Source organism: Anastrepha ludens, chromosome 3 (assembly GCF_028408465.1).
Source record: "Anastrepha ludens isolate Willacy chromosome 3, idAnaLude1.1, whole genome shotgun sequence".
NCBI classification, from domain to species: domain Eukaryota; kingdom Metazoa; phylum Arthropoda; class Insecta; order Diptera; family Tephritidae; genus Anastrepha; species Anastrepha ludens.
In genome coordinates this window covers 634471-654301 of record NC_071499.1, presented here as the reverse complement: position 1 = coordinate 654301, position 19831 = coordinate 634471, and the positions used below count along the sequence as shown (strand labels likewise).

Below are 19831 nucleotides of genomic sequence, written 5' to 3'. Positions count from 1 at the left end.
GAGGATGAAAAAAGGACTTCATTATTTTCCATACAATATGTATGCGAGTCGGATCAGTTCATTGTGCCAAACGGAATGAAAGCTCGTCAACCACTCCTGCATAAATAATGCTCTCTGCACTCTAATCGACACTTCTAAAAAATTAAGTATGAGTATGAGGGGCTTACATGGTTGCTGTATTGTAGTACGATATCTGTACTGCGAGTTGAGGAAGTGCTAGCTGAGCGCGAATGTGACCCACTGTCACGGGACCGTGACCGTCCAGATCCGTATTTGTGTTGGTTTCTTCGAGCTTCTTCACGAACCATATATATATCCTCGTAATCATGATCATGCGAACTTTCATGCCGCATTTTTTCATTGTTCAAATAATTGTTGTTTGATTGGTTTGGAGTTTGATTTTGAATTCCTTTCTTTATGCTACTGTTGTTGCTACAGATATTATTTTTATTATAGTTGAGCCCGGATATACCGTTTTCATTCGTCTTTGTATTATTATTGATGCTCATCTTTACGCTGGTACTGGTGCTGGTGTTTTGATCGCGACTGCCAATTTGATTGTTGCATTTATTGTGAACATTGAAGCTGTGACTCCGGAGATTGTTCGCCTTGGAAGAATTCATACTTGATTGTACTGAAACGGAAATGGATTCTTCCGATCCACTTCCAGCACCACTAGAGCTCGAGTGCACATCTGCTTGTACAGTCATTGCATTGTTTATGGAATTTGATTTGTTATTCTTATTTTGAGTTTGAGATTTGTGTCGATTTAGTTTTGGTTTCGAATGTCTAATGCTACTACAATCTGAATCAAACAACTCTCGCACCCGATTATAAATTAATTCCTGGGGATCGTGAAGAAAGAATGATTCTCCAGACACGCTGCCATTGGGGGAAGGAGGGGAAAAGAAGTTGTTACGCATTGGATTAATATACAAGCCATCATTCGGCACCATTTGTCCATTGTACAATTTTTCAGAAGACGACCGTGACTGTTGTGAATGTGCATAAATAGCGTCCACGCGCTTGTGAGCCATAACACTGGATGGTGGATGCAGGTAAAATGGCTCAATATCTGAGCTCAAAGTCGACGATGACTTGGATTTGATGGTATTGCTGCGACTGGTCTGTTTACTGCTATTTGAATTGCAGCTGCCGTGTGAGCAATTGCTGACACAGTTAACACTGTCGCTACCATTGAAATTGCAATTTTGCGTCTCCTGTAGTTGCTTGCTGGATGAGGAACAAGTTTTATGTCGTTGCAGGGGGTTCTTGTCGCGACAATTATACTCTATAGAAGTGCCATGTTGCACTAACACGTTAAGACACTTTATTTAGCCAATTCGAAAGACATAAAGACAAAAAGGAAAGAAATGCGAACATTTAAAAAGAGGAGTTTGTATTATTTGATTAAACGCAATATGAACGGAGAATATCCTACCTCTACTTGCTGATTTTCTGCAGCGTCGTTAATAGGTGATTTGCCATATTTGTCCAATGAAAGCTTTGCACCATGATTAAGCAACCAACGAACAACAGAAAGATGGCCTCGCGAGGCAGCAAAATGCAACGGTGTGGCGCCATCCCCATCTCGCAGATTCGGATCAACTCCTTGATCTTGTACCTACATAAATATTATATATGTAAGTAAATATGAGCACGTAATGCCCATTTAAGATAAATTACTCGAGCTTCTTAAAGTGAGCTCAAAACCATATGTAATAAAAACTCTAATTTGAGTAATTCGAACAATATAATAGTAACATTTTAAGCCCGACTTTAACATATAATACAGATATATGTATATATATATATTTATAAACCTTAAGGTGCTTTCAAAAGCAAACATTCCTGGCATACACTTTCCCTTTTCTTACAAAGAAAAAAAAAATGTATTTATTCTTAAAAAAAAATATATAAATATTATATTTATTCGATATAACTACACTTTTCTAACATTTTTACATTTAAAAATCCGAACAATATTTTTTTATTTTTCAATGTGCTTGGTGGGATTAGAGACAATAACACCTAATTCGGCCCTTTGTAATCAACTGACCAGATATGAATCGACCAGAAGCGTCCAGAACTGGCGAATAGAAAGAGGGTTCTGTTCCTTCAAATACTAGGTTCCACCCATAGAGTCCAAATTTGGCACCAAGCAATCATTACCTTTTGAACCAATTAAACAATTTTCTTGATGGTACGAAACTGGTCTGAAGAGGACCTTGTGAAAATGAGCTTGGCCAATATTTTATTATAAAGTAATGCAAATTGCTGGTTCAGTGTTTGAAGTAACAATAATAATATATAAATAGATATAGACAATCATATGTATGATTTAACCTTTAATTATCTTGGTGCTTCTTAAACTTATTGTCAAAATCGTTAACTTACCATCCACTTGAGGCAATCCAGACACCCCATTTGTGAAGCGGCATGTATCGGTGCCATACCGTCGCGTGCGCGAACGTAGAGTGAGCCGCCTGCTTCAAGCACTAAAAATTTCAGTACTTCCAAGTGCCCTTCTTGCGCTGCTAAGTAGACTGGTGTGACATCATTATCCATTTGTGTATTTGCGCTACATCGGATTCAGGTAGTAGTCAAACAAAAAAGTATATAAGTTCTTCAACCATAAAATCTAAAGAATATTTCTAAGTCTATATATGTAAATGCTAATTTATCATTCTCTTAGAATACGTGCATAAGCAATTATTTCAGAAAAAACCGTGTTATGACTCTCTTTCTATTAAAATTGTCCAGAAACCCCTTAAAATAAGATTAAAATTCAGTGTAAATGCATAAAATTGCCATTGAATTGCTCTGTGTGATTAGAATTCACAATATTCGCAAAATACGATTAATGGATTTGACATAAAGCGTGCAGGACATAACGAAGAGGTATCGATTGCGAAGCTCTTAATACTTAACCCAATTTTAGTGTTCGTATGAAATATGACCAAACTTGAATCACATTTAAGGCACTACAACCTATATTCAAACGTATTTTATTAATTATAATACTAGCTTTAACCCGCGACCCCGCTCGCGTAGTAGTAGTTGAGAGGGATTTAGGATATGTATATAAAAGAATTACAAACAGTAATTTCATAGAAAATAATTTTTTATTAATAACCATAATATTACAATACCCGGCATCCGTTGCTATGCGTCGTTGAATAAAATCAAAACAACCAATCAGAAAAATATCAAGCAAAATTATTGACGTGATAACGTCTTATAATTCGATTTAACAGGCTGCACGCACGAAAAAATGTGTCGTTACCTTGCTCATTAGTGTTACCTTGCTCTTTAGTGTTACCTTGCTCATATGTAGTTACCTTGCTCATTAGTGTTACCTTGCTCTTTAGTGTTACCTTGCTCTTTAGTGTTACCTTGCTCATTAGTGTTACCTTGCTCTTTAGTGTTACCTTGCTCATTAGTGTTACCTTGCTCTTTAGTGTTACCTTGCTCATTAGTGTTACCTTGCTCTTTAGTGTTACCTTGCTCATTAGTGTTACCTTGCTCATTAGTGTTACCTTGCTCATTTGTCGTTACCTTGCTCATTGCATTGCATGAACTGCAAGCGAAAGCGCGGAACGAACGACAAAGCAAACAAAGCAAACGAACGGCAACGTTCGACATCTTGCTCTCTCCTACTTAAGTGAGCGTATATACAGGGTTGGCCATATTAAACTGACCCATTGAGTAACCCTATAACTTTTTACTGTAATTTCAGATCAGCTAATGACATACCGCGTTGGAAGCGTCAGTCGAAGGAGATTTATACCATGAAACAGTACACCCCAATAGAACGCGCTGAAATTGTTCAGCTGTACATTCAAAATTCCTTCTCGATTGTAAAAACGCAACGTGCGTGGAGAAAAAAAAAATAAAGTGAAAAGTGCGCCGTCAAAGAACGCAATCAAGCAAATGCACAAAAGATTTTTGTCTTCCGGCACTGTGGCTAATACCCGACGTCCAAATAAAAAGCGGCCAAGACGATCTAACGAAAATATCGCGGCCGTACGAGCCAGTATCGAGTCATCGCCGCGAACGTCAGGTAATCGTCGTTCTGCTCAGTTGGACATCCCTCGGACCACTCTACGACGTATCATTCGTTTGGATTTGGGGATATTCCCGTACAAAATACAACTAAATCAACAACTGTTGCCGGCCGATAAGCCTCGTCGCTTGGAATATGCCAATTTTGTCGTCCGAATGGCCCAAACTGATGAGGATTTTTGGCATCAAATCATTATGAGTGATGAGGCCCATTTCTCCTTGAACGGAACCGTAAATAAGCAAAATTGCCGTTTCTACGCCACTGAAAACCCTCAAATTATTGAAGAGGTACCTCTCCACGACCAAAAAGTTACAGTCTGGTGTGGCATTTGCGCTGATATGGTCATTGGGCCGTTCTTCTTTGAAAATGGTCAACACCAACCATTGACCGTCAATCAAGAGCGTTATCGGGCCATGATAACCGATTTTGTGATGCCGATTGTTCGTGAAAATGGTATGGAGCACTTCTGGTTTCAGCAAGATGGCGCACCTCCACACACAGCACGAGCCACCGTCAACTTATTGAAGACTTTGTTCCCTGGCCGTTTGATATCAAAAAGCGGCGATTTTGACTGGCCGCCACGATCACCGGATTTGACGCCACCGGACTTTTTTCTTTGGGGCTATTTGAAATCTAAGGTGTACGTCAACAAGCCAAAGACACTAGGCGCACTTAAGGCCAATATCCGACGGGAAATAGCCGCCATATCGGCCGAGACGCTGGCCAAAACTGTGGAAAACGCCGAAAAACGGGCACATTACGCTATACGAGCTAAGGGCGACCACTTGTGCGATATCATATTCAAAAAGTGATGTAAACGAATCTCCTTGAACTAAATTAAATGTTTTTCACAATGAAACACAAAAAAATGTTTCTTTTTCCATATTTTTTTAATAATCACATGGGTCAGTTTAATATGGCCAACCCTGTATGTATGTATATGCGCATATGTACATATATAAATTCACGTATTTGTATTTGCATATGCCTTCTTATTGATTATTATTAATTTGATTCACTTGAAGAATTTAAAATAAAACCAAGTTTGTTAATAATACCTGTTGTTTTAATGTTATTATTGTATTATTAATTTTTTTATTATATATGAAGGAAAAAATGTATTTTAATATTTACCATATACCTTATAAGATATGTTGTCTATACTAATATTATAAAGAGGAAAACTTTGTTTGTTTGTAATGAATAGGCTCAAAACTACTGGACCGATTTTAAAAATTCTCTCACCATTCGAAAGCTACATCATCCACGAGTAACATGGATTATATTTTATTTTGGAAATAGGGCTCGAGATATAGGTCAAAACGTGGACCCGGGTAACCTTCGGATGTGTATGTACAATATGGTTATCAAATTGAAGCTGTTGGTGAATGCTTTAGTCCAGAGTATTTTTCATGCCGCTCCGTGACTAGGGTCTCGAGATAGAGACCAAAACGTGGACCCTAGAATGTGTTTGTACAATATGGATATCAAATTGAAGCTGTTGGTGAATGCTTTAGTACAGAGTATTTTTCATGCCGCTCCGTGACTGGGGTCTCGAGATATAGAACAAAACGTGGACCCGGGTAACCTTTGGTTATGTATGTACAATAGGGGTATCAAATGAAAGCTGTTGATAAGTGCTTTAATACGGGGTAATTTTCATACCTATTGATGACTAGGGTCTGGAAATATATGCCAAAACGTGGACCCGCCGTGTCTTTGCACCGAATTAAACCAAACTTACACACATTGTTAAGGAGGTATTGAAGATGGTTTCCGTATAGTTTGGATACCTATTGGTAGATAGGGTCTCGAGATATAGGTCAAAACGTGGACCCGGGTAACCTTCGGATGTGTATGTACAATATGGGTATCAAATGGAAGCTGTTGGTGAATGCTTTAGTTCAGAGTATTTCCATCCGCTCCGTGACTAGGGTCTCGAGATAGAGACCAAAACGTGGACCCTAGAATGTGTTTGTACAATATGGATACCAAATGAAAGCTGTTGATAAGTGCTTTAATACGGGGTAATTTTCATACCTATTGATGACTAGGGTCTGGAAATATATGCCAAAACGTGGACCCGCCGTGTCTTTGCACCGAATTAAACCAAACTTACACACATTGTTAAGGAGGTATTGAAGATGGTTTCCGTATAGTTTGGATACCTATTGGTAGATAGGGTCTCGAGATATAGGTCAAAACGTGGACCCGGGTAACCTTCGGATGTGTATGTACAATATGGGTATCAAATGGAAGCTGTTGGTGAATGCTTTAGTTCAGAGTATTTCCATCCGCTCCGTGACTAGGGTCTCGAGATAGAGACCAAAACGTGGACCCTAGAATGTGTTTGTACAATATGGATACCAAATGAAAGCTGTTGATAAGTGCTTTAATACGGGGTAATTTTCATACCTATTGATGACTAGGGTCTCGAAATATATGCCAAAACGTGGACCCGCCGTGTCTTTGAACCGAATTAAACCAAACTTACACACATTGTTAAGTAGGTATTGAAGATGATTTCCGTATAGTTTGAATACCTATTGGTAGATAGGGTCTCGAGATATAGGTCAAAACGTGGACCCGGGTAACCTTCGGACGTGTATGTACAATATGGGTATCAAATGAAAGCTGTTGGTGAATGCTTTATGATATGTTATGTTATGTTATGTTATGTTATGATATGTTATGATATGTTATGTTATGTTATGTTATGTTATGTTAAGTTATGTTATGATATGTTATGTTATGTTATGTTATGTTATGTTATGTGATGTTATGTTATGCTATGTTATATTATGTTGTGTTGTGTTGTGTTGTGTTGTGTTGTGTTGTGTTGTGTTATGTTATGTTATGTTATGTTATGTTATGTTATGTTATGTTATGTTATGTTATGTTATGTTATGTTATGTTATGTTATGTTATGTTATGTTATGTTATGTTATGTTATGTTATATTATGTTATGTTAATGTTAACTCATTCTCTATATCCATACAAAATATCTATCAAACAAATAAAATTAAAATTTTCTTTTGAAAAATGCAACCATTCAATCAGTATTTTCTTATGACGTTATCACGTTAAACTATCGTCAGTAAACCGACTTTACAGACAACCTCTTTTTTTATTAATTTTCTATCTCAAACCGTTTTTGAACTTTGCATTTGAGTCATAGTTGAACATCTTATGTGGATTATGAAGTCTAGAGTGTGCTATAAATAGTGGGAAATAGGAAAAACTAAGATTTTTTAGATTAAATTTAAGCAAATATTAGATTATTAGTGACGAATGAGAGTGGTGGCGAGGCCTGGGCTTTGTGGGAAGGGAGTTCCATCATAAAAACATGCCTATAACTTTCATTGGGTGCAAATATGAATGTATAAAAATGTTTACGTCATTTGGTGTTGTCGTTTCGTAGTGATGCGTGGATAACGTACACATATTCACCTTTATAGTATAGATTTGTATACATATTTCACGCTTGAGTTCAAGAATTCTTATTTTATTCTTCTTCATTTTTGCAGAAAAGTTGCTTAAACGATTTTGGTCGATTTCCTTCGCGCTTTATTTGAAACACCAACTCTTTCTCCACTTGGTTTTTCAAACGTTTAGTACGCCTTCCACCTCTTACTTTGGGACTCAATTTGAAACCTAGTTTACAAATATCATACAATCTGAAGTTTATTTTATGTAATGAAAATCGTCCCAATATAATATTCCATAAATCGATTTTAATGCATAAAAAATTGTGTAACGGAGATCTTTAATACCGTTGCCCGTTGTTATAATCGTAAGCTAAATGCCATTTTTGTGAAACCAACACTCCCACTTAAAGTGAAATATTTATCTTCATGTAACACATGAATCATAAATAGGTCATCTTACAAATACATTTTTTTTTTCTCATCTAAAATAAATAAACATTTCGAAGACGAGGCTCTACGAATCGTAAATACGATTTTGGGAAATATGTTCAGTTGATCAAAACTTATAAATATATTATATATGTATTTATATATGAATGAAAATGTGTATTTTGTTTAGATCATTGCTTAGGTATTTTCTGATTGACTAATTTTTACCAAAACCTATTGGTCAAAACCTATTGGCATAGAGTTTTGAGTTCCGGTGACCCAGTGCAAACTAGATTTACTTCTGCAAAAAATTTCCAAAATACGCTTTCAGTGCTTATGCACATTATTTGGTCCTAATTACATTCCGTTTTTCTATGTTCTGGATGTATAAAATTCATTACCAATGTTTATTTAAAAACGCACCTACACACACAATAAAATCCATATCCTTATAGGACGGTCTAATAGAGAAATTTGAAAGGAAAAATATGGATCTTCTCATTTCAAAAACAATCAAATGTAAACAGTTTTCTGACCATGCGCACGAGTCTTCAACATAGCTCCACCAGAATAGCTCCTAGTAAGTTCGTTCTCTGCGAAAAATACTTCTTCTCCTACAACTAATATATAAGTACTCACAAGCTGAATATGAACCAAATCTGCATTAATTGCCGTTCATCTAATATCATTTACCATATGTGAGCTTCTCTTTGATATGGGTTTCATAACCATCCGCGGTTATTTAGTATACTAAAAGCATAATATATAATAAAATATTGGGAGGTTGAATTAGTTTTAAAGGTGACACACAGATGGCGCTATTTATCACTTTATCGCGTTGGCAATACTGAATATATATTCATGACAAAGCCTCATCCCTAGGCTTTGTTTATCAGTATCTGTCATTTCGCTGAAGTATAAACAACGCAGTGTTTTCGTGCTCCGAGTATGTCAACTTTCGTGCCGTCGAAACGCAATTTGCGGGAAGCTTTGCTTTTCTGCTTCAATTTGAAAAAAAATACAGCCCAAGCCCGTGAATTGCTGCAGGAGGCCTACCCAGACCATACTCCGTCGATTTCAACATGTGAGTACTGGTTTCGACGATTCAAAAGTGGTGATTTTCACACCGAAGACAAGGAGCGTCTTGGCCAGCCCAAAAAGTTCGAGGACGCGGAATTGGGGGAATTGGTAAACGAGGACTCGTGCCAAAACCAAGAAGAGCTTGCTGAATCATTGGGCGTTGATAAATCAACCGTTTGCAAGCGTCTAAAAGCGATGGGAATGATCCAAAAGCAAGGACATTGGGTCCCGTACGAGTTGAAGCTGCGCGACGTCGAACGGCGACTTTTTACGTGCGAATTGCTGATAGAGCGACAAAATCGGAAGGGTTTTTTGCATCGGGTGGTGACTGGCGACGAAAAATGGATCCACTACGATAACCCAAAACGCAAAAAATCATGGGGTTTGCCCGGCCACGCATCAACGTCGACGGCCAAGCAGAATATTCACGGCAAGAAAATCATGCTTTGCATTTGGTGGGATCAGGTCGGCGTCGTATATTTTGAGCTGCTCCAACCGGGCGAAACAATTACGGGGGATCGTTACCGACTGCAATTGATGCGTTTAAGCCGGGCATTGAAAGAAAAACGGCCGGAAACGGTAAAAAGGCACGACAAGGTTATTTTGCAACATGACAACGCTCGGCCGCATGTTGCTCAACCTGTCAAAAAATACCTTGGAACGCTTGGCTGGGAAGTGTTACCCCACCCGCCGTATAGTCCAGACATAGCTCCCTCCGATTATCATTTGTTCCGGCATATGAGTCTCGATTTGGCGGACCAGCGGTTCTCCTCGTACGAGGCTACCAAAATATGGGTTGAGTCATGGATAGCCAAGCAGCGGCCAGAATTTTGGAGAAACGGCATCCGGAAATTGCCCGAAAGATGGGCGAAAGTTGCAGCTAGCGATGGCCAATACTTCACATAAAATATTTTGTACCGTTTTTTCACAATAAAGCCCCAAATCTTCGAAAAAAACCTTTAAAACTAATTCAACCTCCCAATACATATATATAAAGATTTAGAAATGGAGCAGGAAAAAGTGCTAATAGGATTTTTACATTCCTTCAAGCAAGAGAATGAATGAAAATGTTTCTGTTTCATTTATGCTTTTGTAATATTGGAAAATACTGAATTAGTAATGAAAATTTTCAAAAGACTGCATTAATAAACATATAAGAGTGACTTTCTTATTGAATGAAATGTATATACAGATGTATTTATAAAAAAATTATTTGGTTCCTTGAACGAATACATTTCTTCGAAACGACATCGCAAATAAAAATCACTTTCAATTGGTTGAAAGACTCATGGAGCTGCTTGCACATTTCGTTTTTCTGGTGAGTTTATCAAAAACTATAAAAATTTACAATACACAAATTCACAATTTTGTAAACTTTCCGCACACTTTTTACAAGGAACCCATTTTTCTTTTCAATTGATGTGATATTCGCGTAATTTAAAATATATGTAAAAGCATATTTTCAGCTGACCATAACCAAGTTCCTTAAACGGTTCCACGGTTCCATAATAATGTTTTAAGGACTTTTCCATGCTTTTAGATATAAACCGTAATATATTCTGGAATGGTGCATAAGCACTATAAATTCCTCTGTGTTGGTATTGTTCGAAATAATGTTTAAACAATTTTAATGGTCTCGATAATGTGATTAACTCTATTTTAAACTACGTGCATTATTCTGTTGGAAATTAGTAAACAAAAGACTCAAGACAGCAACTTGATCACATCAACTTAGAATCGTAACGAGAACTGCCGAGTACTTTCTCATAATCAAAAACTATTTGAAATAATTTTTAAGCAGATCGTTTTGAATGTATAGAACAATATGAAAGGTCAGCACCACCAATCAGAGCGAGAAATCCGTACTAAACTTGCCAAGGCCATAGCCGCCAGTACTACTATCGATTTGTGATGTGAATACTGATTTTTAAAGATGTATTTCGGATAATTGTTTCTTACCTTACAATACTGCGTCGGTTATTGTGTTCTTTTCGTACAACAGCTACATCATCACTGGCCAGATTTTTCTCTTTTTCCACATTTACGCTCATCATTTCGGCTAAATCTGAGAGATCATCATTAGAAACATGTTGTGGTGAGTTATGTAGCTCACCACTAACACCATTAACCTCCGCTACTACAGAGGAAATATCGTTGTTGGATTTACTTTTAACTTTGCTACGACGATAGGAGGTTAAGCTGGTGGTCATCCTACCAAAAATGCCCTTTCTAGCACTGATTGTAGAGAAGTAACTGCATCGTTGTTATAGCATTGCAAACAGATGGTAAGGAGAGAAAAGATGAAAAGGTGCGATGTGTTAAATGATAAGGATATTTCAGTTCTACAGAACAAATAATATTTAAATTGTATAAGAAAGAGAGTGTGGCCCAGTTTAAGCAATAAAGAAACTGAACGGTGAAGAAAAATTTTGAAATATAAGTGGAGCCTCTTAATACATACGAGATGCGGCCTTTCAAATCAATTAACTTCGCACGCTTTCATTTATACAAAATTTCGGCATTTTTACATAATTATACAAATCTATTAATTTTGCGGCTAAAGAGTTTTAATTTTGTCTCAAAAACGTCTCGGTCGACTATTTAATTAAGTATAGTTTTTTTTATTTCCAACACTATTATATTAATTGAGTTTTTAGCGTTTTCACTTTTCAGAGTTTTTTCTTTGACAGCTTTCACAACAGTGCACTATTTGATTGTATTATAAAAAATCGATAAACTCTTAACTTTGCACAACTTTTTGTAGGTACATTTACATTTTAGACACTTCGGTTTATAATAAATATGTTCAGGTATTCGTAAAATAATAATCTTGATTAAACACACTTCTTACAAATGAACCGTTTAGTTATTTACGAGTATGTGAATGTATATGCTAATGTAGCCTAAGAGAATGGAAGACGAAACATTACTGCTCGAATTTTCCACAATGAATGCCATTAAAACGGATCCGAATTAAGTAAAGCAGCTCAACCAGGTTTCATAGGCAGGCGATTGATTGCTTCGGCTCAGTTTTAATAGCAAGTTGGTATATGGATGCTACACCATCTAGTGCGCTTCTATATGGAGAAATGAAAATGCATAAGTAAGTGTGTATATCTTCCATTTTCCTAAATCGTGCGCTTCGTGTAACTCTTTCGATATGTTTTTGCACTAGATTTTGTTCTTGCATCAACTTGAAACAAAACGAATCAGCTTTCATTGCTACATATATAAACACGCGCATATACATATGCACAGGCTTGTATATTTATGATACCCAGCTGGAAAGTTTCATTGTGCGATTCCATGGTAAAGATTTTTTCCTAACATAAGTAAGTGCCGTTGTGTGATTTTGAACCTCTCCAGTTGTTTATACCACATTGCTGTGATATTCATTAAACAAAATTAGCATAAATGATTGAGTGATCTTATGTAGTGCGTATTTATACATTTTTTGTATTTAATTTACTTTACATAAATTATGAGAATCTCCTATTTATATTAAATTTTTTAAGGGCCAGTTATGCGATTATTTATGGGAATATATAAGTAGTTTGAGAAAATATAAAAACTTAATTCACTCTTAATGGCGATTAAGATTTAGCTTTTACCTTTTCATTTTAATGAGCTTTTTATTGCAAAACACGATCCGATTTTTTCGCGTATTGCTATACGTATTTCATTGTTTTCAACTTAAATAGATAATTAAATCTCGATTCGATTCGTTGATTTTTAAAATAATAGCAACCATGGGCTCATACATTTCAATTGGCCGTAATCTTTTAGCTTTGGGAGATGGAAAGCGTCCCACAATAGTGAGCATGCGCATGCGCCCATCGACGATCACTTCCACCGCGCACACTGCAACACAACTAGTAAACCACCAACTACATTTATCAACGGTGGTTGAAGAAAAAAAATTGTATATATAACTGCCTCTTATATTAATGCATTTAAAAAATACGTGCATGAATCGAATAGCCGAACAAAAAAATATTTATTCAAGTTTGCAATGCGGACCGTACGGTTGAAAATGCGAAAAATCAGAATAACTAAAACTGTTTCTGCTACACGCGAAAACTGGCCACGGCCGACTGCCTTTCTACTATCATCAAACAAACATAAAGCGTGACCACTGAGTCCAAACGAACTACCGCTTACTTCAAGATACTGAATACGAATACTAAAATTTAAGTGGCCATTCAGCCAAACACTCAAGAAACCCGTTGCTCGTTGGTGCACCAAAAGCAACACAACAACGGTCAGAGTGCTGTGCACCTTTCCTATTGCAGTCACAACTCTACTTGTATTTGATACAGGCCAATGCAATCGAATGAGAATGCCAAAGACAGAGAGGCAACATCGTACACGAGTACATTATAAAAGTAGAGTTTCAATCTATTAAACGAGCTTTCTTCTCACTCGAGCTGTTATAACTGAATATGTTAAGTGAAACAGAAGATCTCCGAGATCGCCTAATTTTCCTATTTTTCATTGATGATCCATCGACAATGTTGATTATTGCTTTAGTCACTTTTGATAGTGAGTGGTAGCAGTGCTTTCTGCATTTGTGACGCTGTATTCATTAACTTTTTTACATATACGAGTACAAAATTTATTTTCATTTGATAAGTATGTATGTATGTATGCCTATAGTATAACAAAGATTGTTTAGGTCATGTTACGATTATCGGCGAGATGGTGTTTCAAACTTAACTTTACCTTGAAAAAACTAGATCGGTATTAAAATCTAAAAGAGTTAAAATATAGTTAGATAAATTAGCTTTTCATGAGAGAAGATCTATGTGAGCAAAATGCTCAGAAATCCTTTTTACGTATTCACTGTGCAAGAAATTGAGTTAAGTAGAAGCTTTCGTTATATATTAGTATATAATATATATGTTATGTATATAATTGGCGTTGACGCCCTTTATTGGGTACTTGGCTGAGTTCCTCCACCTCTTTGTGGTGTGGGCCTTGATGCTGTTCCACAAATGGAGGGACCTACAGTTTCAAGCCGACTCCGAATGGAAAAAGATTTTCTATGAGGACCTTTTTTATGGCAGAAATACACTCGGAGGTTTACCACTGTCTGCCGGGAGGCGACCTTTTTAGAAAATACAATACCTTTTTTTGTTTTTCGTAATATACTTTAACATAAAATTAGCTATCCAATAAATAATTGTTGTCAATACTTTTATTACTAAGGTGCGAAGTTTTTAAGAAAATTTATTGAGAATGCGAAGAATATAACTATAAAATATATTAAATGAGCAGAAGTTTAAAACTTTTATGTATATTTCTTGAACTAGTATCAAAATATGCGGTAAATGTTTAACTTAAATTTTTTCTAATAATTTGAGAAAAAATAAAACGAAAAAGTTTATATGAACACAAGTTTCAAATATTCTTATTTATATGGAAATGATTTTACATTGGCCCTCTTTCAGGTACAAAGTATAATTTAACTAAAAGCTCAATAAATTAATTTCTTGATATTGATCTGGAGATATGCTTTATTGAGAAATTGTCGAAGGACCTTAAAACAGTTATACATAAATAATGGTCGCTTACATGCCTGATCAACAGATATTATGGGAAGTTAGATCGTTTGGAGAATACTTTTCCAATATTTCAATATTGTTTCGTTACTTAAATTTTAAAAAGAACGATTGGTGCATAAAATGCATATTTACATATGTATGTATATGTAAATACCATATATGCAAATTACTGTGTTAGCCACTAGATACCATTTTGAAGAATATTTGTTAATTCGTAAAGATATTTTATTAAGTTTGCTCACAAAATGTCCGAAAAACACTTGCATGGAAGTTAGCTATTACTATCAATAAAATAAATACTAATATTATTGTATTATTTTATAATACAGAGAAATAACCTCTGGTAGTAATGCCGGCTTAATTATATTTGGCTTGCTATTCAAATACTATAGCGGCCCTCTCCGTGATGAAGTTCAAAATATTTAGTTAAGACAATTCCGTCGGTTTGTTTAAACTGTTCACATCATTGGACTTTTGCCGTTTCTTGAAGTTAAAATAAAATTTCTGTTATGACATGGCAGCTATCCAAGCTTTGTTGCGGTGAACTGCTAAATATAATATATAAATAAAATAATAAATAAAATATATATACGCGGTAATGCGGCAAAGCTACCGCCTTAAATTGGAAAGCTGAATAAAATGCCAAGATACTTGAATGAAAAAAAGGATTTCCTATTCTTCTTACTACATCAAATAAAACTTATAAATCTGACTAGATGAGGAACAGACCCAACTGGTTTTCAATTTTTAAAAATTCATTGAAGTTTTAGCGTTTGATCTCCAAGTAGTCTCTCAATTTTATTGTTAGTAGTCTGAAATTTTATATACATACAAGTCGAACCACTTTTAAAAAAAGTCGACTGTTATACCTGCGTATTTGTGCCAAGGGTATAAAAATTTTGTTCAAAAGAGGGTTGAATGTTTTTTTTTTGTGTAAGTATTTTATTTGCAATCTATCTTAATATAATGATATTCAGCAAATTAGGTCTTATAATCTAATAGCAGCGGTAGTATTTGTTCTAATATTTGATCTTAAATGTATTAAATTTCAATTGTACTAATGAGTTGCTTATCTTCATATAGGAACTTATGCATTTTGTTTTTTATTTAGTGTTGAATAAATAATTTAATTCAGCAAAATTAGAGAAATGGCAAGTCTAAGATATGATTACGCTTCAGTCGTATTGTTTCATTACTTGAGTCTAATAAGCATATAGCATTCGTATTTACATGGTTCGACAGCCGTGCAAGATATCTGTTAGAAAAGTTTGGAATTTCACTCTTTACAAATGGGATATCTAAGTCCTTGTGTATTGCTTCATTTGTGACAAACCAAGGGGCGTTAACAAGTGCACGCAAAGTTTTTGATTGGTAGCGTTGCAGGATTTCTATATTCGATTTGCTAGTAGTTCCCCAAAGCTGTATACCGTAGGTCCATACAGGCTTTAAAATAGCTTTATATAGTCTTATTTTGTTTTCAAAACTAAGCTGAGATTTACGACCAAGCAGCCAGTGCATTCGCTTGGTTTTATTTTTAAGCTGCTCTTGTTTGGCCTTAATATGGGATTTCCAAGTAAGGCGTCGATCTAAATGCATTCCTAAATATGTCACCTTGGTATTCATTGGTATTACAGCATTATTTAAAAATATTCTAGGGCAGTTATCTTTTCTTAACGTAAAGGTGACATGGGTAGACTTGTCGGAGTTAACTTTGATCCTCCATTTATCAAGCCAAATTTCTAATATATTTCATTGGTTTTGCAGCAAAGAGGATGCTGTTGCAGGTGAATCGCTAGAAGCTATGAAGGCTGTATCGTCAGCGTAAGTAGCCACTTCCACTTCTTCTGTTATTGGCATGTCGGAAGTAAATATTGTGAATAGGACGGGGCCCAACACACTACCCTGGGGCACACCAGCGCTAATATTATATATTTCTGAAGACGCATCTCGGTGTCTAACATAAAAGTGCCTTTCACTCAGATAGGATTTAAGGATCAAATAGAAATGTGCTGGCAGGAGTTTTTTAATTTTGTATAGAAGTCCCACATGCCATACTCTGTCGAATGCCTGTTGAACATCTAAAAAAGCTGCAGAACAGTATTGCTTCCTTTCTAGTGCATCCCTAATTACATTTACAACCCTGTGGCATTGTTCTGGTGTGCCATGTCTTGCCCTGAACCCAAACTGATGTTCGGGAATGATGTTGTGGTCCCCAACTACTGGTAACATTCTCTTCAAAAATATTCGTTCGAATATTTTCGAGAACGTTACAAGCAAACTAATGGGGCGGTAAGACTTAAGAAAGTTTTCGGGTTTATTTGGTTTTGGCACCATAACAACAACAGCACATTTCCATTGTGTTGGGTAGTGATTTACATTGAGAATGGCATTGTAGATTATTGTAAGGAATTCAATAGCTTTCTCAGGTAGAGCTTTAACTACTTTACTATCAATGCAGTCATATCCAGGAGCCTTGCAGTTATTTAGTCTAAGTATTTCTTCAGATACTTCACTATTTGATATCCGGCTGATCGGAAAATCCATTTGACATGGGGATTCAAGGAAATTTGTGAACTCCGCATCGTCATTGGCGGCAATTGGAAGATTTGGCTGAAAAATTTGATAGAGATGTTTGGCAAAAGCCTCTGTTTTACTTTCATCGCTTCTGCACCATACCCCATTAGAATCCCTAATGCTGACATTACGCTTGATCGGCCGCTTTAAATATTTAGTAGCCCTCCAGATTTTGTGTTCATCGTTTTTTGTAGGCTCAAGTGTTTTGATGAAAGAATTAAACGATTGATTTCTGAGATCAGATAGTTTTGTTTTGAGTTCTTTCGTAGCTTTATTCAGTGCTCTTTTGACTGAATTGATTTGAATGTAACAGCAAAAAGCAATCGAGATAGATATAGACATACCTAAACCAATGGGCTCAGAATGAAAGAATATTAGATTTAGCTATGTTTGTTCGTCCATCCGTGTGCAAAAATCAATATTTCTTAAGAAGCAAGAAAACGTGATATCTTCGTTACAAATAAAGAAAATTACTCAAATTTGGTACTAATAATGAACCCAAGAAAATAAATGCAACGATGCAAGTAAACGTTTGAAAAAATGGGCGATGCCACGTTCACTGCCAGATATATGCAGCAGACCCAATGAAAATTTGACTTCTCTGGCCCGTAGCAGACATTTGACTGACGGAATATGACGAATACATAAATAAGGAGAGTTTCGTTAACGCCTCACAACAGCCTGTTTTATTCTTTTTTATATATATGTATAGTACTAATCCATGATTCCGGAAAAAATCCATGATTTAAAAAAGTAAAAGTATCATATGGGAGCTTTTCTTTTTATTATATTTTATATTTAGATCAGGATTCTTTAGATGGCGGATTTTGGGAAATATTACAATACATCTTAATTTTATTGATTGTTTAAGAAGTCCCTGACTTAACGACGCCAACAAAACTGCTGGTCTAAAAAAATTAAAAAACCGAGAAAATAGAAAGCAGACGTACGTACCTCGTCGATGTAATCATTATTGGTGTAATTTCGGTTATTAAGAAGTTTAAAGATATCGTCATACCGTTATTCGACACACATTCAAATGAAAGGAATGCGAAAGTGAGAGGCCGCCTTATCCCGCATATATGCACTTATATTATATATATAAGTGGCGCGTACACCCTTTTTGGGTGTTTGGCCGAGCTCCTCCTCGTATTTGTGGTGTGTGCCTTCATGTTGTTCCACAAATGGAAGGACCTACAGTTTCAAGCCGACTCCGAATGGCAGATATTTTTGTGAGGAGCTTTTTCATGGCAGAAATACACTCGGAGGTTTGCCATTGCCTGCCGAGAGGCGACCGCTATTAGAAAAATGTTTTTCTTAATTTTGGTGTTTTCACCGAGATTCGAACCGACGTTCTCTCTGTGAACACCGAATGGTAGTCGCGCACCAACCCATTCGGCTACGGCGGCCACATACTAATGATTTTTAATGTGATTTCAATCAGTACACTTGGCATTTGATTCCCGTCGTAACGAGAACCAGCTTTTATATTGTATGTGCGCATGAATGTGTGTACAATACGTATTCTGTGTTGTTTTTGTGTTTTGTTGCAAGCATAAAAGAGAATTTGTAGTTTCTAAATCCTGGATGCATTAGATACTCATCGACACCAATTACCCACACAAATAGCAAAATTGCAAATGAATATCAATGTTTATTACTATTAATTAGACATGAATTGTAGTTTTTGCATAAATTTAAATAGAGAAATGTTATTCAGTGACAATTAACAAGCAATTTAGCATTTACTGCTTCCGACATATTGGTACTCTCATTGGAACATAAGTAATTAATTTGCTTTGTCGTCGACCGACATTTTGCGGTAATTTATAATTTGTTAGTGTTGGCCCAATAGCTTTCACCATAATTGACAGCGACTTTAGTGATAATTACGATAATGCTTTGCGTGTCATTCATAAGTATATTACGTTCAGATGAAAACAAAAATGCACTCACCAAATATCTGTTGATGCTCCCACAAGCAATTGCACACAGTCTAAGCAGCCACGTGCCGCCGCGTAATGCAGAGCCAATGCGCCTCCATTAGGCCTTTCCATGGAAGAAATGCTTCCCGTGGAGTCATAGGAGTCTAATTGGTGCGAATGCATTTGGCTGCCGCCCTGAACTGATAAATTGACAGCGTTGCCTATGTTGCTGTCGTCAGTCTTGCCGAACACCGAGCCAATATCATGCCTGTAAGTATGAAACATTAATCTCACTAATCGCAGGGAAATAAAATAATTATCAGCTCTTTGTTATATTTTCTTTAAAATATTAAAATTCTTCCTTTCCAGAGCCCTATAAACAAAATCTATTGAGTGCCCCATATCCACTGGGCAACTGTTTCAGTAGCCTTCAGAGAGATGTCTGCAGTAGGGCAAGCAACACAACTTGTCAAAGTTAGACTTTTTTCACAGCTTAATTCAATTAGATATGTATGTATGAAATCCGACCTGCGCTTTCTGTTATTGTAGTGAAATGGATAGCAACGGAGTAGAAATGGTTAGCAACGGAAATGACATTGAAACCGGAATTATTTATGTTAAACTGAAAATACACTTGTTCTGCTAATTACCAAGTTCAGAACGTATACACGAAGCGCTCGTTTAAATGCTTTTTTCATATTTGTAATATTACATTTATAATGAGGAACAGACGGAATACTTCACTATGCCCTATTTGCGTCAAA

The 19831-nt window shown here is 36.1% G+C and overlaps 1 protein-coding gene across 10 annotated transcripts in view; it reads right to left on the bottom strand.

The window, feature by feature from the left end:
- The window catches only part of LOC128856788 (probable serine/threonine-protein kinase DDB_G0282963), a 39528-nt gene that overhangs the window by 7797 nt on the left and 11900 nt on the right, over nucleotides 1–19831 (bottom strand). For 6 of the 10 annotated variants that reach the window (XM_054092115.1, XM_054092114.1, XM_054092117.1 and 3 more), the window contains exons 2-6: nucleotides 19099–19335; nucleotides 10964–11257; nucleotides 2398–2581; nucleotides 1442–1624; nucleotides 168–1328 (exon numbers count right to left, since the gene is read on the bottom strand). In XM_054092115.1, the coding sequence (XP_053948090.1) occupies nucleotides 168–1328; nucleotides 1442–1624; nucleotides 2398–2581; nucleotides 10964–11257; nucleotides 19099–19335 (2059 nt within the window). Of the gene's footprint in view, nucleotides 1–167; nucleotides 1329–1441; nucleotides 1625–2397; nucleotides 2582–10963; nucleotides 11258–12615; nucleotides 13145–19098; nucleotides 19336–19831 lie in introns of those variants that run through there. The other 4 variants (XM_054092116.1, XM_054092124.1, XM_054092123.1 and 1 more) reach the window with 3 other exon arrangements.